A 27,679-nucleotide genomic window follows, 5' to 3' on the forward strand; every position below is an offset into this window, starting at 1 on the left:
CTGGAAACGGAAAAAGAACAAAAACAAGGGAAGTGATAAACACATGAGCCGCAGCATTTGGTTTTAAAGTGGGCCAGGTGGCTTCCTTGGCACTCTGGCAGCAGGGAATTCTTCAGACTCTCAGCACATTCTGGAGGCAGAGGAGCTGCCTGCCCCAGCTCCAGCCCATTGGGTGGGCACAGGCTCAGGGATCATTCTCCCTGTCCTTTAAAGGCAGCTGCATTGGAATGCAACCACAGAGACCTTCATACTACCCTGCTGCCTTGCAAATATGGGCAGGAACTCATGCCACTCCAGGCTGCAAGTTAATCTGAATTAGGGTCTGATACTCTAGTTCTAGTCATCACACAATCTCCAGGAGAGTGAGACTCCTGGAGCAGGGATATGCCTCGGGTCAGGATGAGCAGTGGAGAGTACCTGGAGAGAGCACGAGGGAAATGCCAAGCAGCATTTGGCTCTGCAGCTTCACAGAGGCATGGTTTGTTGTCACTAGAGCTGGTGATTCCTGGTCCTGTCTAATGCCAGTGCTTTACTCTCTGAGATTCAGCTTAAGCTCCACACCATCACATCCCTCGGAACACACATTGGGGGCAATTTTGTATATGGTCAGTCCCTGTTGTTTCCAGCTTATAAAAACAGGAAAGGACACTGACCTGATATTATCCCAGACAGAGGGCTGGGAACAAGAGAAAAAAAGAAGGGGGGAAAAAAAAGTTCAGTTTGTAAGTAGTGTTTCAAGAATGAAATCTTCTCAGCTAGTCCCTCCAGGTGCTCTCCATCCCCCAGCCTTCAAACAGGCATGTTCTGCCACAGCAATGAGCTTCACAAGGTCTGGTGTTCTAGGAAGGGCAGTGGTTTAGCCACCTCCTCAGTGTTCTGCACAACAATTAGTGGGAGGTTCATCAGTATACATCAAAGATGTGGTCTGGCTGTGGATAATTTTTCATAGAACTCTTAGAAGTGATGAGGTAAAAGCGTTTATCAGAAAAACCAGTGTAACAACAACAAAACCTGCAAAAAATAAAACACAAGAAACCAACCACTCAGGCACACACACAAGCTTCCAGACATTTAATTACAAAATAAATGCATATGACAGACATCAACAAGCCTACAGGAAGATTCCTGCTTCAGTATTCAATGCAGCCTCAATAAATATTTCAAGGTTTCAAATGGATGCTTTGCAATAGCACGGTTTCCATTTGCACAAGCGCCAGAAGGAAGAATTCAAAACAGGCTTAAAGCAAAACCAGAGTATTTTCCTGTAAAACTTTAATTGGGAAACTGACACTATATAATCTGTACATCATTGCCTTCGAGCTGTTGTTAAAAAATTAAAGCTGTATCAAAAGAACTGCTTTGTTAAATTAACATGTTATGCATACCAGACATAATCTGCAGCAGGAAAGGAAATAGCTTTGAGTCCAAAATGCACTGATTGCTGTGGCTGTCGTTGACAGAGGCTGAGCCAAACAGCATCAGCAGACTAAAGCATCTCTCATGCCTCCTGCATGGACACATGCCCTTACAAACACCCAGCCTTGATTTCAAAACCTGGACAAAAGCAGCAGACAAGCAGGGTTTCATCATGGTGATTGTTACAGCTACAGATCACACATCACATTGTGTGAATTCAGCATGAAGCTTTGAGATGTGCAGGTACAAGGTGAGGCTGTGATGACAGAGCCTGGCTGCTGAACCCACCTCTGCTTTTATTCCAAGGGCACCAGGGAGGAAGGGGCTGGAATGCCCAGGGCTGGTGTGATGGGCACGAGAGGCTCTCTCCCATGGACAAAGACATCCCAGCCCCTTCCTCCAGCAGGAGGCAAATGCTCAGCAGCATCTGCAGGAGCACAGCCACTACCAGGACAGGCACTCAGGCACTGAGATTCAGAGGAACCTGCCTAAAGCCTCTTTGAAATTTAAATTAATTTAAAACCTCATTTACTTAAGGTTTCTCTCTGAAGTCCATTCTGATGCTGAAGTCTGCTCAGCAAATACATGCCAAAAACAAACCAAGTGCCCTAAGTCGTCCCCAGGGTATGACCACCTTCTCTGTTTAACCTTTGCAAGCCCTTGTCACAGTCACCATCAGTTTGGCTTCAGATGAAGCCAGGCTCATCAAACAGGCTACACTTTGAAAAGTGATTCATCACTTTGTATGCCCAAACTCCTGACAACATGACAGACTCAAGGAGGCCACATTTTCTAAAAATACGGAGCACGCTTCCTCAGAAAAGCCCTGTTCTCTCATATGTTTCAAGTTGTTCACCTCTGAATTTGAAGTGCCAAAGTAATTTTGGAAGATCTGAGCGATAATGTTTCCTCAGTAAGAATTGCCAGCTTTGCACACGATGGTCTGTGCTTCACTCAGTGCACCACGAGTCTGAGGCAGTGCTGTGGTCTGCAGTGGTGAAGGCGGGTTAACAGTTTTGAGGCTTTCAAGATAAGCAAAATTTCCCTTGACGTTGTAAACTCTTCAGGTGGTTAGAGACAACAGTTTCTGCTTTTCTGATGTCTTCTCAGAAAAGAGCTGACATAATTTTATCAGTCTCTGGGGTGACCATCAGATAACCAAGCTATTCCTGCCGGAACCACTCAATGCATCTCCCCCTTCCTGTCACTGGCAATCCACAAGACGACCAGGGGATTCGAGCTAACCACAGGGCTCACAACTTAACTGATTAAGTAGGTGGGAACTGATGCCAGCTCAGCTCAAAGTGTCTGTCTCTGCTAACCAGAAGGCAGCCACAAGCTGTGGAGGGGAATGACCACAGATAACACACTGATACTGAAACCGTTTGGTGAAGCTGCAGCTTCCTGTTCCAGCGCTCTCGCAATCTCTCCGAAATGAATCTTCAGCAGGAAGCTGGCTGCAGTTAAATAGACTGTTTGGGTCGGTGTGTGGCGTCTATTGCTGCCTCTTGTTTTCAAGGCACCATTTATTATTCTCTCCTGCCCTCTTCCCCAGCTCTCTAGAAATGAACTGAATTAGGGCTCCTCAGAGAATGAGTCTTTAGGAGAAAGGAAAGATGCTCAGGCAAAGTCTGTGAGCACCCTGCACCCGTTACAGCTCTGCCAGTTACACAGTGCTCTGTGGCCTCGGGCATCTCCACTGTGACATCCTAATCTTTGTGACTAGAACTCGTTTCTCTTAAACCAGGGTGCCACTAGATGCTATTAAGCAGCTTTGGAAGAGACAGGAATACACAGGGAAAATGTGTTCTGTGAACTGGCTTGAGCTAACCTTATAACCATGCTTGTGTCAACACCTGACTTGTATTACAAGTACAACTTGTATTTTGCTATGAGGAATGCTTGCAGAGACAACCTTTTAGACAAGTGATTTTTCAGATCAAATTTTGAATCTTTGGTTCATTACAAGTATCCCACTAAGTTTAGTTTCTCAGCTGTTCAGTGCCGCTGCTGCCCCGCAGGTGATGGCAGAATTTTATCAATCCAGTGAAACACATATATGTTTTTCCCATCTCAAATGCAGAAATTTTTTCCTTTGGTGATTACCAACTGGTCTGAGAATGCTGCTGCATGAGTTCAAAGCACACACTACACAGTCTGTATCATCCCTCATCCACAGCACTCTAATTGCTACAGGATGTCCAAAAATTGTCCTGCTTTGATTAGCTGATTTCAAGGGCAGCATGAACCATTTCAATCCTATGTCCAGAAAACCCAGGAACAACCTGATAGCTTCTCAATCAACTCCAAAATTTCTTATTGTTTACAGATAACAAAGTACCAGTCTTAAAAAAAAAAAAAAACAACAAACAAACCATGAACTGAGGTTTGCAAATATCCAGCAGCTACATCTAACATCTTCCCAAAAACTGCCAGTGTCCTGACACTTTCTGGTGAACACATGTGGTGAATTAATCAGACAAGAAAATTCCTCAGGATACTACAGATCTAGGCTGTAAGTGTTCAGGCACACAAAGTCTTATCCATCATATAGCACAGAGATGAAATGCAGACAGTAAAGGTATGAATTAGGCTACATTCCTGTAGAAACCACTGCAGCCATCTCCACAGTGATGTAACTGTATGCCAATTTTCCAATCATTCTGGTTGCAAGCCTCTAAATATTCACAACCAGAAGCACAGCATCTGGAAAGTATCTATAAACAAAGCAGTTAATTCCATTAAAAACTAGATATGATACCACTTGAGCACGTAACTCAGGAGCACTGTTGTAAGGACCACTAGTGCTTGCTGGATTTTTTATTATATTTCTGAAACACATACTAACTCCATAATCAAAAGCAATTTTGAGCACAAAACTGACCTCAAGGTCACAAGACTCTATGGCAGACTGTTCCCTTTCATTGGAAGTACATTGTGCAGCCAGGACATCAGCACATCCACACCGGATGGGCCACGGGGCTAATTAAAAAGCAGCTTTGGTGGCTGGATCTGTTCCTAGAGCAGTAAACCAAACTTTATAACAAGTAATGAAACTGAAGGTGCTACAGAAATAGACAATTCCCACAAAAACAAAGCAGAGCTCAGAGTGATGAACAATTGTTTTACTCAACCTCAATGCCTTTGAGTTTCTGACCTGTGAGAAGCTGAGAAAAGAGAGAACAGCTACAATCACCTGAAAATGATGCTGAAACACAACGTGTTCTGAACTGGAACTTAAAAATTTCTCCAGGAAACTAAGTATCATTGATAGAAGGATTTTAAAAAACAACTTTTGGATACAGTAGTGCTTGAATTTCAGAATTACACCATTGCCTCCCTAAAGGCATTTAATAAAACAAAGAGGGAACAGGCAGAGAGTATTTGGCCTTACCACTTGCTAAATGGTATTGCAAAGACCTCCTACCCCAGTGTGATTCCTATCTCACACCAAAGTTACAATGGATTCATTGCCATTTTTTGCCCTTGCCCTGCATTCCCTGGCTTTCTAGAACTGCAGTTGGTCCTTTTGCATTATATAGGTAGTCTCTTAGAGTTTCATTTATTTATTTGCTATAAAAGGAGAACAGATACCTTTCTAAAATGTGACCACCAGGTCATGGTGACTGACTAGGGCTGGTGTTGACCATGAGTAGCTGTGATGCTGAAATGCTGAGGCAGTAGGAAGTGAAAACACTGACCCTGTGTTGAAAACATCTCACATGGCTGACCAGGGTTTCCATCTCAATGCTCCTCTTCCAGCAATGCAAGCAGTGCACATAAGAAAGCTGCTCTTCAGCAACTCTTCTACTGTTACAGCAGGAGCTGAGCAGTTCCTGGAGAGGCTCCTGCCTGAGCCACCAGCACAAAGCCCCTGTGTTCTCTCACCCCACAGGGAATGCAGGAGAGCTGCCTTCCCACTGCAGAGGAACCACATGGCCCAGTATATTCACATTTTAGCAGCCAGCTCGATCACATCCACGCTGAAACACGAAGTGAGGAGAGAAACCTCAGCCTACAGCAGATTTCCACCCATTTGCAGCTTTCACAGCAGAGCCCCCACACCTTCAGCATGTTATCAAAAGCTTTCTTTGGTGTGAGAGCCGACTTAGGGCTGCATCTGTTGTTTTGCTAAATTAAAGTTGCATTTTTGTCTTCTGTTAGGACAGGAAAGAAACTGAAGATCTCTCACGCCTATAATAACATCCTAATATAAAAAAAAGGTGACGAGGAAGAAATACAGGTGATGACGTTGAGTAAAACCCACCAACCTACAGGAACTCTTCCCTACACTCTGGATGTGCAGTGATTAGTTTTACCATCACCCAAAGAACTTACCCTCTCTAGACTCTATCATTTTCAATACAGTTTAACATAGGGAAAACCATTTTGGCACTGATAAGCAATCAGGGTATTCCACTGAGCTGCACAATTAAATATTTATGATGCTTCAAGATGACAGCAGCATTCTCTAATGCCAATAACACCCACAAAGTTGATGCCATCGATCCCTTTTCCTTGATCTTTCTTGTTCACCATCTATCAAGGCCAACAAAACATGTTTATCTTCTATTTCTACAATTGCATTCTGCACTGTTATTTCTTCTGCTGCTCCCTTTACACACACCATGGTTTTGGGCACGGTTTCTGCAAGGGCACATTGCAGAAATATGAGATAAAACAAGAGAGTGTGAATCCCTTTTCCACCCATTCCCATTAGTTTCCTATGAGGAACCAACCACAACACCCAGAACAATGAGCACCAATGCATGGGCAGCCCTCAGAAATGGACTATTTTAACCCTCTCTGTAGTTATAAAACATCAGAACTGCCCATTCTCACTGCAAAAGACTACCAGAGAATTAAACAAAAATATAAAGCAAATCCCCCAAGAGGCCCCACACTTAACCCCTGCTCACTGTGGTAGTTAGGTAAGGGGCCCTGATTCTAATCAGCTGTCTGCTTCAATCACCTTTTTGCTGGCTTTGCTAAAGGGAAAGAAAAGAGTTAAAACAAGGCAATGGATTCTAAGGAAAGAGTCATGAGAGCAAAGAACAGTGTGGAAACAGCTGAGACAGACAAGCAAATACCCTGTCCTGCTACACAAAGAAAGCTACAGCACGTCTATGACACAACTGCTTCAGGACAGTCTTAATAAAAAGGTCCAGAAATAAAGACCAGATATTCTCAAAATCCTCTGCCTTTCCTCTTCAGCAGGATGTAATCCTTTCCAGGCTGGTGAATTCAAGATGGATTTAGGACAACTTTTCATTCTAGCATGCAAGGCCAGTGACAGTGAGGTTATCCCAGCCCAAAAGCCAAGGAGCACTGGGAATTTCAGGGGATGTGCCTGTTTAACAATAGAGTCTTTCTAGTCAGATTAGAGGTCGGCTCCCCCCCGGCGCCCCGAGCGGAGGGCAGGGGCAGGGAGATGAAAAACACGGGCAAAAATCACACACAAGTCATATGTCCCATCCCTGGAGGGGCTCACGGTGTCAGCTGGCTGTGCCTCCCTGCAGCTGGGGGTTTATGGAAATCAGGATCATCCCGTCCCACTCTGGCCACAGGGACAAAGGGGCAGCACTGCTGAGCCTCCGAGGCAGCCCTCTGCCAAGGCCACTGCTCAGGCAGGGGGAAACTCAGCCAGAGAGAGCCCTTTGTGCTTGCTTATGGCTGTGGAGATGAGTGAAAATCCATGAGACTTTTCATCCTAATTAAAAGCAGAGGTCATCTAAGAAGAAACAGACTTTCAGAAAAGGGAACTTCTAAAGGAAAATGTGTTGTAAGGAAGTTCATGGACTTCAATATTTGTAAAGCTGAAGTATGTAGTTTATTTATGTTTGTACTTCTGCTTAAGCTTTTCATGGGACGTTTCAAAAACCCTCAAAAGAGCTCCCACGGATCTGGAATAATATGTGTACTAATTACTCAGCTCAATTTGAGCTCATGGCTTATGGGACAGTCCCTAGAGTCAAGGGGCCAACTCCTCAGCTGGCTTACAGCAACCTGGCTCCATCCCACACAGCACTAAGAGCAAACAAACTCTTTATTTATTCAGTGAACTCAGCCTGTCCAGGTGAATTCAAGCATGGGGATGGTTTTTATGACGTGAGGCTGTTTAGGAACATGGGAAAACAAAACCAGCAGAAGTTAAATGCTTTGGACTGACACCCACCATTTTATTCCTGGCTCCCTAAAAACTCCTGGTATCATACAGGGAAAACTCAATGCAAAATATTTTACACTTTTCCATACTATTATTTTTCTATCTTTTAAAAATCGTTTGTGCAGTCATTGCACTTGCAGACCACATCACTTTTTTAGAGTCCCTTTTTCTTTTCTCTGTCTTCTTATTCCACTTTAAGGGGACCTATCTGCCATTCTTTTTCTTGTTCAGAAGAAAAGGACAGTTAGAGTCCCTCTTTTATGCTTGGCATCATGGCAAAAGGAGATTGATACTTATTTTGGAATTATTACTCCTTTATTCATAAATCTTGTCCAGAAAGTCTTGCTCACATTGCCAGCCCACAGGCACACTATTGTAGGAAATACATATTAAATTCCGTTTTATCATTTACCTTTGGCTCCAGCTCAAGGAGTTTTAGATTCATAACAAGAGCCCTGTTTCCAATATTGATTTTTGGCACAGAAAAAATGCTAATTTATCAGAGGTCCTAAAATACAATGAATTTTCCAGCCCAGCCAAGAAATGTTACCCACCTACAGAAGAGATTTTTCATTAGTGTGTGACAGAGCAGCAGGTGGAAAAACCCTGTTTGTCACAATTCCAATGTGCCTCCAGTCACTGAGCGTGCTTCCACACCATGAGGGGAGCACACTCAGGAATTCCCAAACAAAAGTATGACATGTTCCATTGCAATAATTTTTTTTTTAGCTTTATGTAGAAATTTATCCTTCTCAGGACATCAGTTTCTCCTTGGCCATCTCAAAGACATCAAGGTATACAATCATCCCTGGGATCCATGTGGGAAATGGTACTGGCTCAAGGTCTGCACAGAAATGATGCTGTTGAAGGTACTTTTGCAAGTGATAATTTGGTTCCAACCTAACAGCACAAGAGTGGATTGGGGAATGCTGCTGGTGTGATCTTCAGTGAGCCCCTGAAAACACTACCAAAGTCATGAACCTGCCCATGCTCACACCAAGCATTTCTGTCCTGAGAGCACACTTGGTGGGCACCATCTGCTTCAGGCTTTCACAGAACTGCATCGAGCTGGCACAAAACTGAGAGGCCATGAAAAGAACTCTGCAGGGGATATAAACCTGCAGAGTCAACAGATGATTTCCCAGCACTTTGCAGCCATTTGTACCTGTCCTCCCTCCCACTGAGGTCACTGAACTGGGCACTCTCTGTGCTGCCAGCCAGGGGAATGCAGCTCAGAACTGGCTGTCCCAGCAACTGCACTCATGGGCACAAGCCCAAGAGATCTGACAGGGGCAGGGTGGTTGGGCAACAGCCCCACTGTGCAGAAACACTGAGCACACAGCACAGGAGAGGAGTCCTGGGTGGCTGCAAAGATCTTAGTCAGCAAACATCCAAACTGGCTGAAAAGCCAGCTCCAAAAATGAACAAGATCATTTGAGAGGAACAGCAAGGGGCAGACTGGGGTGCTCAAAGCCCACCCAGCACTTGCCTGAGTCACCTCAGGTTCAACTTCACCTGGGGACGGGATCTCTGTTCTCAGGCTTTGTCACCAAGCAGGAGGAATGAAGGTTGCAAATAGCACTGAGCTGACTCTGGATGACCCAAGAGTCTCTGCAAGCCTCATGGTGCTGTGCACATTTCTCTCTATCCACGAGCTCCAGCCTGAGTTATCTGAGACACTGGTTTCCGGCGCTCAACAAGGAAGATGTAAAATCAACAGAATTTGATCAGCTGCCAGGGATTTGACTAGGCTACAAAGACTTTGATATTTTACAGAAGCTCAGAATAAAAATCAGCTGCTGCTGTAGCCAAGTGTATGTTACTGTTTTTATTTTAAAAAAAGAAACCCTTTCAAGAACAAATAAAACCAAACAAAGACGTCTCATCCTCCTGTACTTTCGTTCCAAGGCACACTCAGGTTGGCTCACTGGTTACCCATTTGCCATATGCTTTCAAGTTCACTCTTTTATTCACTCCCATATTTTAGCCCCTTCCATTTCAGAAGACGAACAGCTGCACAGATGCTCTATAAATAAACTACATAATTTGTTGGAAGAGGTTTTTTGTTTATTTTTTTTAAGCTACCACATATTCCCCAGCTCTATTCTTTTCCATCCTCTCTACAAAATATAGTCAAGTTGAGCTGCAGCTTGGTCTTGTCTTTACACTGTATTCAATCTTATAAACAACTGCAACTTTTTAGCCATTTATAACAAACTGTATGTATTGATCTCATATTCACTGTAACTACTTTATAACTATGTTTGGTTCTAAGTTAACTACCAGAAGAAAACCTGACAAACATCCACAGGGTGGGTATGTATCAGTGATATATAGAAACCTCAACAAATTCTAAATCTAATTTCTGATTCTCTGTGCACTTTTTAACAAAATCAGTGCATTTTCAGGTAGACAGGCCTCTCATCCTGTTACCAAAAAGAGAATCTGTTTTGTCTGCTCAAAGGACAGACAAACCTCTCTGACTAAGATCACTAATCTCATTTGTGCATGCAGGAAATGTGACAAATGGCTGGAGTAGTTTATCACACAAATGTAACCATCAAGTCATAGAGGGAATGAGATATTAACCTCCATAAACAAACTCATGTTCTATTTCTCAGCACAGCGGAAGTATACATGAAATGAGATAAGGATATGAAACACATGCTACTGGTGAGAGAAGGAGCTTGCAGCAGCAGTCCAGACATAGAAATGTCTTGTCCTATCCAAGTAAAAGCAAACACAATTTGAAACTTCATTTTGGGAAAGAGTTTTAGAAGAGGTTTTGTCTGTGGTATGTACAGGAGACACTGAAACTATGTGCCAGGTCACTGTTACTGCTGGTTTTGAGACTCAAATTAAATCTAGGTGCAGCTGGAGCTCACCAGAGCTTATGTAGTAACTTCAGTGAGACCAAAATTTCACAGCCATTTCAAGCACGCTCCTTATTTAGGCACCTAATGTTCCATGAGAACCTGAAGTCAAGGAAATTGTTGGAATATCCAACCCTCAGGAGTTAGTTATTTAGACACTTGCATTTCATTTTCTTCCTGCCTCTAGCTCCAGAGTCTGCACTTTATGGACAAGGCATTTGCTGAGGTTTTTCACCAATGAGCCTGTTCTGACTGCCTGGACAGGACTTGATGGCTCAGCTGGATGAGCCAAACCTCAGACAGAGATTTTTTTCATGCAAGATTCCTACTGTAAGTTTTAAGTTCTCTCTTTGCAAATGCTCATTTCCTTAAAGTGTGCATTTTCTCCAAATGTTTCTGAAAGCAAACATCTCTGCAAGGACAGCTGACGCAAGTGAATGGCGAAGAGTGCGGATTCAGAACGAGGTAATTAAAATTGAGCACGCACAAAATCACAAAATGGTTTGTGGTATTTAAACAGCTGCTGATGGAACCCAGTACAAGGACTTCACTGAGTAATGATACAGATCATCATTCCACAAGTCTTCCACAACACAAGCCATCAGCACAGCTATCAGGAGGAACACCCAGCACAGCGTGCCTCCTGCCACCACTGCTTTCACCATGGCTGGGAAAGAACTCATCTGATGGAAACAGGGGCAGAGCCAAAACACTGACTTCATCTTTCACAGACAGCTGCTTTCGTGAGAAAAGGAGAACTGTTAGAGATGTCATGGACAGCTCCTGGTGTGGGGCCAGTTGTCTGGATCTGGTGGTTTGAGTATCTCTGTGCCACCTGCGAGGAGCAGCTTCCCGTGGGAGTTTGGGCCAGTGGGGTCTGGCAGTGGCAGTCTCTGCCTCCTGCTAAATCCATTTAGAGCAGCATCAGAGTCTTGGGGGAAACAGTCTCAAGAGCTGGCACATGGTGGGGAAGAAGCAGTTTAACAGGGAATATGACATTCCCTAAAGAAAAGCAATGCCAGTTCACACTACCCATGATCTCTAAATACTGCCCCGGCATGCAGAAAGCTCTTGCCTCCCTTGAGAAATTATGGGTTGGCAAAACAAGAGAACCTTGTCCCCACACATGCACAGAGAAGGAGCTAGTAATTTTCTCAAAATCATTTCTCTAAGAAACAAAAGTAAATTTCTGAATAGCCTGCAATGGAAGAAAACAGTCCTATGATTTATTTGCCTTGAGACTCTGAGAAGAATTCTCTGGCCTTTTTCCATTACGATTTTGCAACCTATGTTATAGCCACTGGGAAATTGTTTCTTTCCCAAACCAGGCCCTCAGTCATAAAATCTGTGAAGATGATTCATTATTATTTATGTGGTGCCATGGGCATGCATGGCATTTTACAGACAAATAGAAGATAAAGCATCTGCCTTTAGAAGCTTAGGTGAATCTGAATCCCCAAATGAATGGAGAGCAGCACTTAATGGGTCCTGGAGCAAACATTCCTCATCCCTCAATGAATTAAGCAATGATACTCACCTGGGATACTGGCAAGATTTAGACAGGAGGATGCTTAGTAGACATATAACTACTGTCTAAAAATTTGTGACATTTTTTCATTACAACAGTGAGATTTTTCAAGCCATGTTATTTTGTAATGGTTTTATGATGAAAATGTACTTAATCTTGTATTATGAATTTCTGATAATAGCATGATAGCAAGGGACAGTGTTGCTATGAAATCAGACCATAAATTCTCCACTGCCTGGCAATTTTTTCCTCTTTGTGCACTGGGTAGAAGGTCAGCAAGTTCCATCATCCTAACTTACAACATAAATTATTGAAAGAAAATAATTCTGGTGATTATGATAAAAAGAAATGTGTTCCAGGTCTCCACATTAACTTTCTGAAGTACATAAAATCCACCCTTGTTCTGGTCCTATAGAGAATTAGCAGCTTTAGCTCTTGGTATGTAACAGTTTGGGACCATTCACCTAGAAGGCAAAACTGTATCATGGCAGAGCTTGTGAAAACAGCAATTACTGTCAATCAGTGTAGGCAGGAATTGTTTGCTGGACTGAGACATTCACGTTCAGATTTGCATATACCTTCATCTATAACCTCTGCACTCCACATGACTTACTGGCTGAACAACCAGGGTATCACATCTCCCCACCATGTATTTGTTTTGAGAGTCAGATATAATGTGATTCCAGGAATTTTCATGTTGACTTTGCTAAGCCTCTCACACCCTCTCCTATTTCTGTATTACTCAACTCAGTGATGTCTGTGCCTGCCTTTTTGGACAGCTGAGCAGAAAGTGCACCCAAAACAAATTAATGCACCTCTACACAAAGAAATGTCATTATTGCACATACAAATAAGGTACATATGAACAGAAATGGACAATTAAACATGTCTGGTGCATTGCATATAAAGGCAGATGTGTCCTGACCCAGGAACACCACCCTCAAACATTGTGGCACTCCTGTGAAGGAAACATCAGCAACATCCTCCTCTGAAAACAAGAGAGCTTGTTTTGTAACTCAGAGCTCATAAATAAGAGAATATTGACTTTCTTGTTGTTCACAATGGTGAGGGTCGCAATTCTTTGTAAAATGGGAGTACTTGTGTATTTAAACCTTGTATTTAAAACACAAATCAAAATCTGTATGGGGGAGGGAGGAAAGGAGGGAAGCATCTCCTGCTTGAAAACTCTTCCCACTCTGGTCTTGTGATTCTCCAGAGGTGACTATCTAGTGAAATCAGCATGAATTGACAAAAAAACCCTCCCTATAATATTAAATTAAGAAGCCTCCAGGCTCTTAATGCACTCTCACATGTCAGGGCTGTCCCCTGGCAGGTGCACGACAGCCCTGTGTTCTCACCCTGTTTCTGTTCTGCATTTCTTCCAATTCAGTGGCTGTGCAATAGGTGGTGTAAACCTCTGCAATCAACATCAACAGAAGTGAAAGAATTAGCTGTAAAATGACTTACGGAGTAGCCTCTTCCTGAAAGCGATTGAGCAGAACTCTGTGGGAGGAAACAATATGCCACAGTAAGTAATGCAAGAGATTCTGTGTAATGTAAGATAAGAATCATTTTGAGATTCCCTCCCCCAGCCCAGTATTCCTCAGGGGAAAACTTCACAACCTCAAACGATCTGCTGATACTCCATGTGCTGCCACAGGAGCAACAGCCAGAGAGCACTTCCAGGAGAGGCTCTGGGGCTGTTTCAGACAGGGATTCATTAGCCAAGCAGGGCTTCCACAGCTCCTCTTGACCAAGGTAAAAGCTCTCAGCATGGGGCATGTCTGCAGAGCAGCAGGACAGACACTGAGCCATCCCTCTCCAGGACAGCACCTTCCTGGGAACAGCACGCACAGGCAAGGATGCTCTCCAGACCCTTCTGCCTCAGCCACTCCAACTCTCAGTCATGTAACCAAATATCCCACTTTCCATTCCCCTCTATGAATCTGTGAGCCTCCAGCCTCCACTGCTGCAGCATTACCATATGACAACTCTATCTGAAATAACAATAGCAGCAAAGCACTAATTTATCATCTCTCAGAGCTTTAATAAGCATTCTGTCCCTTTTGAATAAGTTAAATTACATTGTTTACTCCTGCTCTTCATTTCAGCTCCTCCTGCTCCTTTCTCTAACACATCCTTACCTCTTTCACATGCTGCCAAATCATTTGGTTCTTTTCCTTCTCATTACACCAGCTCCAGTCACTTGGATCCCTTTCCCCCTCTCTACGACCAAAGCTGTCGAGCTGCTGGGTTTTTGCTGGCAGTGGCTTTCTCAAAGCAGCTAAATGAATTCCACCTCTAGCTCCAGCTGCTGCTATATGCCTTCTTTTCGGAAATTAAAAAGGAGCCAGGAACACATGACACCACATAACCCAGCAAGTACTCTGCAGGCCAATTTCCAAGTGTGATTTATAATCATGATGCCCTCACTACATGATTTTATTAAACAAGATCCAGGGAGCCTTACCAGTCCTGTTTCTAAGACTGATGTTCTAGTGGGTACCAAAAATACCAAATTGTTGCAGGCTAATGGTGAGGATTATTTTATCTTTTTGCAGCAGTGCCAGAAGTTATCACGTTACTAAATCAGCACAGCACAATACCCCAAAGAGATTGATGCAAACTGATTGCAAATACTTGTAATTTTTCACCAGCAAGATAACAGTCCCTTTGTACTAGCAGCTTGAAAACCTTTTGATCAGAGGATACCTAGATATCCACAGAATTTTCCAGACTCCTCTCTCAGTGGAAGACACAATTGTCTTGCTGCTCTGTGCCACTGGCTTGCATCTGCCTCTGACACCAGACAGGCAATTCTCCAAGTGCCCATGGAGAAAAGCTCCTAAAGCAAAAAAGACACAACAGCAAAGTCCTACAACTATGTGGGTGTGGGAGGAGGGTCCCTGTTAACCCTCTCACCAGCTGCACAAGAATGAGGGTGCCAGACAGAAGAAAAGCTGTGACTCAGCTCTTACACACAGCTCTGCAGCCAAGGTGTGACTGGGTGCCAGTCCCCACCCCTGGCATGCTACACCTGCACCTGTATTGTGGTAGCTCCAGAGGCCTCTGTGCTGCTGGAAAAGGACATTTTCCATGGGAGAACCAGAGGCAGCAACACCACCAATAACAGCATTTGAATTCCCACCTTCTGCATACTGCACAGAGATTTGGCCACCACCTACAAACATTACCAAAAAACCCAATTTATTTATAAACCTTCTTAATAGAAACTGTCCAGAAATAAAGCTACAGACCAGTGAAATGAAGGGCAGTGGCATTTACCTCTATTTTTGAGAAACTATGACAAACTTATCCCTCTAAGTAATCTATACCCCAAAGTACTCATGAAATTCAGCCTAGTATAGAAAAAGGTTAGTAACAATATCCTGCCATCTATATAAGTATGTCAAACAGCTGAACACAATTATGTGTTCTGACACTTTGGAGAGCTTGATCAGGCAGTTGACCTAAAGTAAACACAGGAATGATGAGGAGGCAAATTACCTGCTTGGAAAAGCAGGAGGAGGAAAGGAAAAAGGGTGGAAGTTCTCACTCCAGCCCTCCATCAACTGAGATTTAACCAAGAATGACAAGGTCTAACAAATTGGAAATAATAACCAAAAACAGAAACAGGAGGTTTCATTAGAAGTTTCTCTCTAGGGAAACAGCCTCAGAGCATTTTCACTCCCACAGTTATTTTCAATCTTTGAGCTTTGTGCACACGCAAAAAATATTTTCCAGGGATGAAGCAGACTCTTGGAACAACAAACTCAAGCATCCTAACAACAAACCTGCTTTTCTTATGACAACTTTCAGGCATCCCGAGCTGTCCAAGAACCCCAGGAATCTGCAGACCACTGATTTAAAACCACTGAGTAGAAAACAATAAAACCAGTTGTTGGATAAAGTGTTACATCAGAAATAATTAAAACTGAATGGCAATTGACTGTGGTATTTTTCACATCCATGAGCCTCTTCTCTCTTAAAAGTTCTAACAGCAAAATTCCTGAAAATCAGTGGTGAAAAAGGGTGGGGTTTCCCCCTCCCTCAGAATTTTTATTGCATATATAAAATTAGTAACTGGTGCATACTTTGGAGTCAACTTGTACAATCTCTTCCAACAATTATGTTTATGCACAATCATGCCCACACTCTCCAGGGCTGTTTGCATGCATTTTTCTCCACATCTAACAAACCACTATTGCTTTCTTGGTTAGCTGGGAACACTGCAGCTCTTTAGGCAGATCCATACCAATTGTCACATGTAGCAATTCTGAAAAAAGCCCAGCTAATATCAGCTGTGAGTGCCAGAGCAGAGCAGTTTGCATGCAACTGTGATGGATGTTCCTAAAGAAAAAATCTTTGGGGGTTAATACAAACATGGCTCAGTCTGTATGTCTCTATATCAAGATCAAATAATGAGAAAAGTAATCAATTGTGGCTGCAAATACAAGAAATCTTAGTGGAAGTTTAACTTGGCATCTACCCAAAGCTGAGGAAACCTCCTTTCAGAGTGAATGAGTGCTTGTCTGGCAGAGTCATTACTGGGGCAAGCCTTCAGCTGGAACAACTCACCCAGGCTCTTACCTACAAGGACAGAGCACTTACATGGAGGGCTGTCAGAAAACTCTCACTCTTCAAAGAGTCTATTTGCTGTTTGGGTCAATTTTCTCCTTGTCAGAAGTGCCTCAAGCAGTGGTGCCCAGGCAGCCACACTCCTGTTGGTGCTGCTCCTGCCCTGCACCTGCCTGGCACCTCTGGCTCACCTGAGACTGAAACCCAAAACTGTCCCTGCTTCAACACTGGCACCCAGGAAGGCTCCAACACTGCCTGGAGGAACCATGGCAGCAGGAAAGGAGCTGACAAACACACAATCCAAAGCCAGGACTGTGAGCCCAGCCAGCCAGCCCCCTGCAGAATCCCAGAGCTCTGGCTCCAGCAGCCCTGTCTGCCTGCCCTGAGCACCAGCTTTTGCCTCTTCTGCAATACCCAGCCTTCCTAGGGGAGACTGTTATTAGTTAGGGGCAAAATGAGTATGGTCTGTGCATTTAACGATGCAGAAGTGGAGCTGCACTGCTAGGTGGCATTTGTGCATAAAGATAAATGGCTTATAATATTTTGCAGATGATGTGATCTTTTACAACTAAAGATTTTTGGTTCTTTTTAAGCCCAAGGTTAAAAACAAAACCAGACAGCACAGACAAGACATTTCAGTTATGTCACAGAGTGAATTATTTCTACCCTGGGATAGCTCCCGTGTTAATTACACTGGATATTAAAAAATACACCTTTCTGGCAGCAAAGGCAAAATCTTACTGCTGAAAGACTCCAACCTCCCCACTGATGTCCTTGAGAGCTTAAGTTACACTGCTATCTGCAACTATATTTAAAAGATTTCTTTCTTTCTATGATAAAAATGGCAATTGCAACTTAGAAAAGAAAATCATGAGAAAATCTCACCAATAACCTATAGCAGGCTTTTCAAGATTGTCTATTAAATTGATAGGAAAAGTTATTTTCCTTATATAAATAAAAGCATGGCCTTCCACTGCTCTCATGATGCAAAAGAAATTAAGACAGCCTCTGTTCAGTTTCTTAAAGCTATTGGGTTACTTATTGAACTTGAAAGACAGCAGGAAGAGCTTTTAAATCCAGTAATAATCAAGGTAATAGGGCACCTCAAGCCAATTCCCCACTCTCAATGGGTCAGGCAGGTTTCAACTTGGATCTTTTGTGTCCTTGATATAAAACCTAACTATAAGGGGATTAGTTAAAAGCAGGTGATAGCAGCACAACCACAAAACTAGTTTGTAGTGCTCCCTTGATCCTCTTTGGCTAAAGCACACAAATTAACATATTCCAGAAATGTCAAGAGTTCATTCCTGCTTTTCTGACATGTGCCACTTTCATTGGCTGAAACCAAGAGTGTATCAAATACCTCCAAGCCATCTGTTGGAATGGCTGTTTTCAGCCAATTGCTGCTCCCATGTGGCACTGGACAGTCCCCAAAAACAGCCTCCAGCCACTACTGTTAATGCCATCCTTGTGTTGGTGTGGAAACTGAGGCAGGGAAAGACTCAAATGTGCCCAGGGCAGAGGAGGGAATTTCCACCTCCTACTTAGTGCCAAGTCTTTCCTTGCCAAATCACAGACCCAAAGTTTTCATGTGGCCCAGGGCTGCAAACCTGCTTTGCTTGATTAGCACCCAGCAGAGGTAATCAATAGTATGTATTTTGAATTCTGTTTTACAGCATCTGTTCAGGATGACACTCACCTCAGCTGTACTCATCTTCCACTCTTTCCAGAATTTACCAGGAATTGTATGTGTTTACCCTCCCCTTGGTCACTTATAGAGCATTCAACAACAGAATATGGGTTCAGCTTTGAATACTGGGGAAGTCTCATATTTCCTTCCCAAGCAAGTCCCTTATAAAACTCAAATATCTTTGAATGAGAAGGGTAAGTGGAGAGGAGGGCAAAAAGAGCCAAGGGCAGGAGACATCCCAGACCTTAACACAGAGACTCTTAATGTAATTAATTTCCATAGCCACACTCCTGTCTGCTGATACAATGAGTTCAATTGACATGGCAAAGGTCACCCAGTGCATCTGATGTTCCCTGAGATTAGAAACCCAGACCTGACAAGATAACCACAACACATGATGAATGGATGTCGTGCAATGCTTGAATGTGTTCCTTCTTGAATTCACTTACTTTATTCTGTTGGATAAACAGAGACTGTTATGCTTAGAAACACTGCAAAACCAGTCTGGTAAGATATCAAACTGCACAAGGTCTGAACATCTGTAACTGGCTTGATAAGCTACACAACAGCTTCCACCCAGGACACTTTTATTCCTACAGCTGCAGAAGGAAAGGCAGCCACTGACCAGGAATGAACAGAGTGCAGTTAGCCAGGAACAACAGGAAAAACCTCACAGAAATGCACAGAATCCACATGAATGCTGCTCCCCTTCAAACCATCACCTCTGCCAGCTTCACAAAACTTCTCCAGACTTTCTCCCTAACTATCCCTTACTGAAACTTCCTGCCAGTCAGCAGAGTTTCTGCTGAAGCTGTTTCCAAGTAAGCATTTGGTGTTTTGTGGGATGCTGATAAAGCAGACAGCACGCTGAAGGGATGGGAATTTTTGCCTCCAGAAGAATGGGATTTGCAAGGTTTCATGATCCTTCCATGTATATTTAAACCAGTTTCCCAAGAGTCATGGTTTGCAGAAGGGGTTTTCAAACTATCCTGTTGCTACTCTTTTTGATTAGGATGGTCTTACTCCTGTCTTCAAACTGTGGATCAGATCCCAGCATGTCACACGTGGGGAACAATGGACAGCCCATGCCACAAAGAGTTTGCAGCCCACATGTCACCACCCCAGGCCTTCCAAAAACTCCTTCAACGTGCTCTGTAACAGCCCTGACCATGGCACTGAGGTCACACTGCCACCCTGCCAGAGCCAAGACCAGCCATCCCACATGCACAAAGTTTACAGAGTGGGTAAATCTAGAGATGTGGTGTGTCTGTGGTCCAATTCTCATTTCAGAGGTTTATCTGATTGTGCTTCTGGCAAGGTACTTCAGCCTGAGGCACACATGAGGGACCTCCAGCTTTGTACCCTGCTGCTGCTCTAATCCCTGTGCCCCAGGAGGGGAAACGTGGCACAGGAAGCAGGAGGGAAGGGGGAGACAGTGCCTGTGATGGCACACAAAGAAAAGCAGATCACAGCCAACTGCCTGAATCAGAAATCACAGAAGTTATTTTGTATTCATCTACCAGAGAGAGAATTTTATATCTAGCCTATACAATATGCTAAACACTTATCAAAGAACATTTAGAGAGAAGAAAATCTTTGCATTTCCTAAAAGACTGCTTTTGGTTTATTATGTTTAAAGAAAAACAAACAAACCTATGAGGATAGGATGATGAAAAATTAGAAAAGATAGCCTGGGGGATGAGAGGAAAAGGCTCTCAACAACTTAGTAGCAGCACTTGCTGGTTTTATGCACAGCTGAAGCCAATCCCTTGAAAAGGAGAGTTTTGACTCTTAAGTGGCCAGCACCTCTTGCAACATATTTCCTAATCAGCGAGTATTTATGGTCGATATTTTATATTTCCAATTTCCCCCTAAGGGCTCCTGAGAAAGCAGCACACCTGCCAACCTTTTCAGCTGGGCCAATAATTGCCAATTTGCTCTTTGCCTTAGTATATCACTCAATTTAGCCCTGGCTGTGCCCTGCATACATCCTCATTCATCTCTGTGCCCCCATGACAATTAGAGTGTTAGCTTCAGCTAACTAGGGCAACTATTCTACTAGGGTTGGAAGACAATTATTAGTCTATTTTCCCATCTTGTGGCAACAAAATTGAGAATCCATGACAATTACATTCAGCAATTCTGCACTCTGCCGCCTGTTCCCCCTCCTTGCCCCCACCTTCCGAATATTTCAAATTATCACAGCTCTACTACCACATTCAAATTTTCCATGTTCACAGGGAGTGAGGCTTCTATTTAAATGATAATGAGGGACGATCCATTCAATTTAGTGAGGGAGAAAATCCATTAAAAAGCAGGCAGTTCTTAAGCTGATGGGTCAAGAAAAAGATAAAAACCCTTTTTTCAACCCATTATACAAGGCTCTGTGTGGATTTTTGGACTGTTCAGGACATCAGAAAAGATTAGGACAATTATGGAACATGGGGAAAACCAAAACAAAATGCCCAAGCTTTCCACTTTTACTTGGGTCAACACAACAAAATAGCAATATGGCTTATCTGGCTCTTAATTCTCTGGCAACTTCCAATTACCTCGCACTGAAAGGCAGCAGAGGAAAATCCCATTTTGGAAAAAGGCTGTTGACTCTGTTTTGGTTGTAGAAGACCTGAGAGTACATGTGTAATAAGGATGTCAGCTCTGTAGTAGTTTTTAAGGGAATTTTACATCAACACTGGGAATATGAACAAGTGGCAGATTCCCATTTCCTCTCTGCACCACAAAGCCTGGGCTAAAACTTCTGTTTTTCTGCTCTGAAGTTTCATCATCCCAAAGAAGAGCCCAGCCTCAACAAATCAAACCTCTGCAGCCAGAAATGATTTCACTAGATCATAATAAGCATTTTTTCCCCCAATGACCCATAATAAATGGCACTTGGTGTAATGTCTGGAAAGACTTACTATACAAGCCAGACAATTACTGTCTCACTATGAAATTGTATCATTCTCTCCCCACAGAATTTTCACTTGTGGTGAGGAAGGAGCAAAATGCTCTCTGTTTCATACTGGATGAACCAATGGCTGTTTGTGTGTGTGCACACAACATAATCAATCATTTGCCTCAGTTTTCTTTAGAGTGCAATTATTTCATGACAGAGCCAGCCACCTCTTGACTTCACGGTCCATTAGAGACTAATGACATGCATTAATGTAAATAAAGAACAACTTGCTGGCATCCCATTGAACAAGCCACCTCAAGAAAGAAATGGCACAGAGGGGCTAAGCTGTTCAGAACAGCACCTCTGAAATGGGGGCCAGTGAAGCTGAAGGGAGGATCTAGTGCTCCTGAGCAACACTTGGATGGGCACATCTCCCACCCTTCAGCAGCCAGACCTGCCATCTCCTGCCTCAGTCACCCCACTTTGTGGGGAAAGGCATGGGAGGGAGAAGCAGGACAGAAAGCATCCTGAAGGCCAAATGGACTGAGGAACAGCAGGAGAGTGAGAACCAGCCCAGGTGCCTCCTGCTGCAGAGCATCCCCCTGCAGGGGCACCAGCAGCCTTGAGGAAACCCAGCCCTGCCTTCCCTGCACAGCCTGAGTGCCCTGTGCTCCTGTAAGGAGCTGTGCCACCCCAGGGCACAGCAGCTTTTAAACAGCGTGCTGGGACACACAGCTCCAGAGCCAACGGGGACCAGGCACGGCTGGACACAGAACCCTGCAGGAATCAGCACCAGCAGCATGTTGCTGTCTCCTCTCCCTTTCCCTGCTCCCTCCCTACAGTAAGGGAGCCAGCCTGCTCCTCATCCCTTTGCACAGAAACGGGGAAAAGCATCTGATTGCACCCGTGGGACTTCCCAAGAGACTTGCAGACAGTGGCTAAACAGGCTACAGAGCATGTACCAGTACATGAGGCAGAGTTATATGTAATTAAAGCTAAATTGCACTCATCAAATAACGAACCAAGAGCATCCTGTGATTCATGAACCTTACTTTTCAAACCGTTTAATTACTAATTTGAAAAATTCTCATTTGTGGTGGGTCGCCAGGTCACGAGAGCAGCTCCAGCAAAGCTCTGAAGTGCGCCCCGGCCTCCAGGCACTGCCCAAACGTCTCTGCTGACTAAAAAAGAACAGAGTGCCTGTTTCCCACTGAATTCCACTGGCTGCTGAACAGGCTTTGAAGATTTTGCAGGAATTAGGCACTCGGAGTCAACTCCAACAGGCTCAGCCTGCAACTTTGGGGGCAAAGGGAAAGGAGGAGAAATACTGGAAGTGCATCAGCTTAACAAGAAAAGTCTCCAAGAGCACTTAACGCTTTGACCTAAGCTAATGGCTAAGCTGGAATATGTTATTCCTTTCTCCTGCAGCCCCACGCTGCAGTGCAGCTCCCAGGCTCACACACTCTCAGCAGCTGAGGGGAGGGGAAGCAGGGAATCACATCCATACGAAACTCTGTATATATGTATATGAAATCACCACCATTATTGACTAACAACACAGCCAGAGGTGTCCCCCAGCAAGGGGAATTGCCCTGGTGCCCCCCTGGCTGCCTGGCGTGGGCTGGCGCTCCTGGAAGCAGATCACAGGACACGTTATTTTTCTCTTCCTCCCACTGCGTCGGCTGTTTACAGCACCCCATTCACACTCCAAACATGTAGAGAGAATTTTCCCCCGTCACATTTCCCTGTCAGAGCTGTCAAGCTGAATCCCGCTTTAATCTGCCAAAAGCACTTTTCTGCTGACATTTTTAATAAATACTTTCAGCTTTTAAACACATTTGTGGGAGCCATTTTTTCCCCTTTTTCTCCCTTTTCCTCCTGTAGAACGGGCTCTGAAAGCCTTAATAGCAAATACATTACACTTATCAAAGGCTTTCCCCCCCTCTTCCTTTTGCATCCTGAAGCGGAGGTAGTGTTTTCAATTTTAAAGCTAAATTAACTGTCCAATTGAATTTAGCTGGTGTGAGCCGTTTTCTGTGACAGGTTTTAGTTATGAAGCATATTTTACATTAATAGAACTCAACATGAAAACCACTCGCTCTGGGATTTCTGTGGCTTGCCATTGAAATGGCAAATTTAATATTTCAGACATGCTCGTGCCAGCGTTTGATTATTGTTCTTCATTTAAATCTCTCCTAACGGGAAAGGTCCTAATTAGTAAAAAATCATGTTTTAATGAAGGCGAAATGCTAATTGCTAACACAAAAAGCCTTCGTATAAAATTATCCCAGCACTGCCATTGATTTCTTGGTGACTCAAAAGCCCATTTGTGTGTTTACACACTAAGGCACCGTTTGCTTTTGTTTTATCATAACATTTCACTCAATGTACCATCGAATTTCCTGAGAGAAAGACAGCTTTCCCCCAAAACCCTCTCACATCTTGGCGGCAGGAAGCATAAAATTAGATGAACTAACTTTGCACCCAAACTATGTGATTACGTGCAGCAGCTAAACCCAAAGATGCTGTAAAAAGCTTTTTAAAACAACTTCTTCAAAAAAAACCAAACCAAAACAAAACATCAAGCCATTTTTCCCCAAGGAATAACAATCCCATTTTGTTTTCCCATCTCTGATCTTTCGCTTATCATATTATTTGCACCATGATTATAGTGTTTGCGAGGCAGCTCAACCACTTATGCCGTAACACTCAATCATGACATAAAAAAAAAGTTATTACACAGTGACCTCTGGATGCCAACATTTGTTCAGCAAGATTTATGAAAAGCCGTGTCAGCAGCGGGAATTGCTGCAGCCAAGCGATGCTTTCTCCTGAACGGTACTTACATCACTGAGCCGGTCCCTCGAGCTGCTCCGCTGAGAGCTTGTGGCCTCCCTGATGCTGTCTTCCTCGCTATTTCTGCCACTTCTGCTTGTAGGGACCTTCATCTAGAGGGAGAAGAAGGAGGGGGAGAAAGGAGATTTTCAAGCACTGCTCTGCCACCTGTTCCCGAGGTTGCCGCCAGCAGTTCAGTCCATGTTTCGCTCCACCCACGGCAGCGTGGAAGGGATGGGGTGCAGGGGGCCTCTCTGCACTTGTGCTTGCCCATGATGTGTGTCCACACTCCTCCTCACTAACAGGGCAGGGGAGGTGCTGCTGGGAGCAGGTGAGGGTGTGCCAAAGTGCTGGGGCCTGACAGGAGAGGGGAGCGGACAGACAGACTGCCTTCACTCAGCCCCCAGCACACCTCGGCTGGGACACTGCTGCTGCTGCCATCCCATCAGCTGCCAGCCCAGACACCTCCCTGGGGCCACCCCAGGGACTCACAGGTCATGGTGGCACCGAGGGACATTGGCCTGAAACAGCCTGCTTGAGACACCACACGGAATTTGAGGCAGAGCAGGACTAACTCTTACAGCCAAGGCTGGTGCCTTAACTACTAAATCATCCCTTCACCTGCAGTTGTGCTTGTGTTTGGATAGAAGTGAGAGAGCCACTGTTGGAAATCACAGCAACCTTCTCTTACATCTGCAGAGAGTGTTACAGGGGGAGGAGAAGGGTAGGATAGATGTCATTCACAGCTTCATTCCTGGGCTCATTTACTAACAAATTATTCTGCTAATTCCCTTGTGAAATATTGGATGGAAAGAAGTGTTTAATTTATTAATAGGTTCTATTCATATCAGTTTGGTTCCATTTAAATTACACTATTTAAAATGTCGGCTTGTACAAATTGGTATTTTTAATGGCAATAAAACCCCTTTGTTTCTTGCTGTCCTGTTCCATGGTGGTGCTGGCAGCCAGCAGGGTTTGCTGGTAGTGCTGATGTAACCCCTGCAGCCCTGCCCCTGTGGCACTGGGAACACTGGACATGCTGTAAGCACAGCAATCTGAGCACTGATCACTGCCCTCCAAGGATGTTTGACAGTGCTGCCAGCTAAGTGCCCCACAGCCTGTTAATATTTTAGTGAAATGCTCAGGGTACTGTATGGAGAATGAGCTCCAGTTCTCACCCAGAGTGCACAGCCCTGTATGGGCTTGGCTAGCAGAAGTAAAATGAAAAGCAGGAAAAGCATCATGCTCAGTAGACTTGTGATTAATGTCCTTGCTCTGCATGCCTTTCTGCCACCTTGCACATCACCAACACACTTTCTGTTGCAGGACAAGACTTTCAGACACAAATCAAAAATTTTTTCATGGCCACCTCATCACACAACCATCACTCTCAGTGCAGTGTCATGTCTCACTCCTCGTCCACCACCTTTCAAATATATTGCCCACCTGAAAATTTTTATCAAAACCAATATTTCATTTTTGCTCCTACATCAAAATGTTCAAAAGCACAGCAATGAGAAGTAATCCCTGCTGGGATCTGCTAGAAGCATTTCCAGCAACAGTGAGCCTGCATTTGCAACTATCCACACCATGTGTTAAGTCAAGAAATATTTGACTTGGAGTTCATTATGTTCAATCCATATTGTCTGTTTCCTTAATAAATAGGTCAACAACATCGAAAAGAGAAATTTAACTATACCACACATCAATATTGGCCATAAGCCATCAAATTTTTAATTCCACATATAATTAAGTAAATTCGGTAAGATTTTTTTTCCTAAATACATTAAATGATTGTCATTCTCTTATTTTATTCTTTTTGAGGTCTTTATTAAGCAATTACTACTTGAGCTATGCCATTATCTTGCCTAGGATTGATGCCAAGCCAATAAGACAAATGGTAATACCCCATTAATTACAGCCCTTCACAACACTGGCACACCAGCTTTTTTCTGTCATCTGGGCCTTTCTACACTTACTCAAAACCCAACTCTGCTGGTTTCAAGCCATCAGCCAGCTCTCCTGAAACTCTTGGATGCAAAGTATCTGACCTGCCAATTTCAATCCTTCCAGACACAGCAGGTGCTTTGTTTCACCCTGAAACAGGAACCACTTAACCATTACAGGGCAGAATTACAATTTCCCTAATACAGTACAGAAATGCCTATTGAATTCTGCAGCTTTCTGATTTCTGATCCATAACCTTTTCCCTCCCACCTAGGAACACATCAAAGCCTGTCAAATGTATTACACTTCTTACCTAAACAACTCCTAGACAGCTGCAAATTAAAGGAAAAATAAATTATGCCATTCCAAATCCTTTCACCTTCCCAAGTGCAAATGGTTGCTAGAATTAATTCAAAAGGACTAATCTGCCAGCTGTTTAAAGTTAGCACAGACTCACCCAACCTGTTACCACACTGGATCCTTTTGCTGCTTTTCTTGAGTTACAGTCAGCTCCAAACACCACCTGTTTCTTTTCTCCAAATTTCATTAAAGGAAAACTACACCTACACACACAGTAACAAATTGAGACAATTTGACCTGACAAGGTCTTGCACAAGCAAGCAAATTAGAAGCATCACTGCTGCCATTAACCTTTCCAAGTAAATATCAATTATTAAACTTGCTGCACTACCTCTGTCCCCAGTTTGCTGCTGTGAATTAAGAGGGTCATCAGCCTTTTTGACAGATCTTGTTCATTTACACCTGCTGCCTGCCAGCAGGGGAGCCCGCACACCCGCAGCCCCAGCGCTCAGCCAAGCTGCCTTAATTCATCACTAATTACCCTAATGAGCCACATGCAGGACCCAAGGAGGAGGACAAGTTGTTCTGCTAAATGGATGCATTGGTTTCAGGGGCACTCTCGGCAGACCTGGGTATTAGCAAACTGGTCAAAAGCTTCTTTGCCCAAGTTGTCACTGGCTCAGCTGCTTGATTTCTAGTGATTTTTCTCTGGGTGTTTTTGCTTGAGTTCCAGAAATTCCTCCTGACCACGTTCCCTGAGTTTTATTATAAAAACTAGTATTCCTCTCCCTTGGAAAAAGTTATTCCTGTTGCAGAGTCTGCAAGGGTGAGGTGGGCCAGAGGCAAGGTGGGCTCCTGGCCCTGCTCCCAGCTGGGGATGTCATCTCCAGCTCAGCACAGACCCAGCCAAGCAACTCCCCAAATCCCCAGGTAAACCACACTACATCCTCTCCTACAATACACTGCCAGGGACTTCCAGAGGCACTGGTGCAACACCAGCCACGGGGATTAAACACCTCAGATGGATGAGCCAAAATCCCATCTAAAACTCAACCAGCCCATATTGATTGCCCAGGGTATTTACACTCAGTGGCAATGCCCTTCAGCAACCAGAATTACACAAGCAATTCAACATTACAGGCTGTTCTCAGTGAGAATCAAATCCTTCTGAGACACAAACTGTGTGTCCCCATCCCTCTACATTACCTGAGTGCAGCCAGGTCCTTGAGCAAAAGCAATCCCAGGGTGGGTTTGCCCTGTTTGAGGCAGGACTAATCCAAACTGCAACTGGAGGGTTCCAGCCAGCACAGCAGAGCCAAAACAGAGACTGGGCAACAGCAGGAGAAAGTGTGTGAGCCAAACCTGAATGTGCTTGATTGAGTTGCCCTTAGGTCTGCTCAGAGTGTTTTGGGAGCCATGTGAGAAGCAAAATGTCTCAACACCAATGCCC

General features: G+C 44.0%; 1 protein-coding gene across 17 annotated transcripts in view; it reads right to left on the reverse strand.

Annotated features, from left to right (window-relative positions):
* The window catches only part of FBRSL1 (fibrosin like 1), a 491,903-nt gene that overhangs the window by 255,490 nt on the left and 208,734 nt on the right, over positions 1–27,679 (reverse strand). For 13 of the 17 annotated variants that reach the window (XM_079322881.1, XM_079322897.1, XM_079322895.1 and 10 more), the window contains exons 3-4: positions 23,994–24,095; positions 13,451–13,486 (exon numbers count right to left, since the gene is read on the reverse strand). The exons of 2 other annotated variants lie outside the window; for them this stretch is intronic. In XM_079322881.1, the coding sequence (XP_079179007.1) occupies positions 13,451–13,486; positions 23,994–24,095 (138 nt within the window). The remainder of the gene's footprint in view (positions 1–13,450; positions 13,487–23,993; positions 24,096–27,679) is intronic. 2 more of the 17 variants (XM_079322882.1, XM_079322894.1) reach the window with 1 other exon arrangement.

The sequence above is a fragment of the Erithacus rubecula genome (genome assembly GCF_903797595.1).
Source record: "Erithacus rubecula genome assembly, chromosome: 19".
Lineage (NCBI taxonomy): Eukaryota > Metazoa > Chordata > Aves > Passeriformes > Muscicapidae > Erithacus > Erithacus rubecula.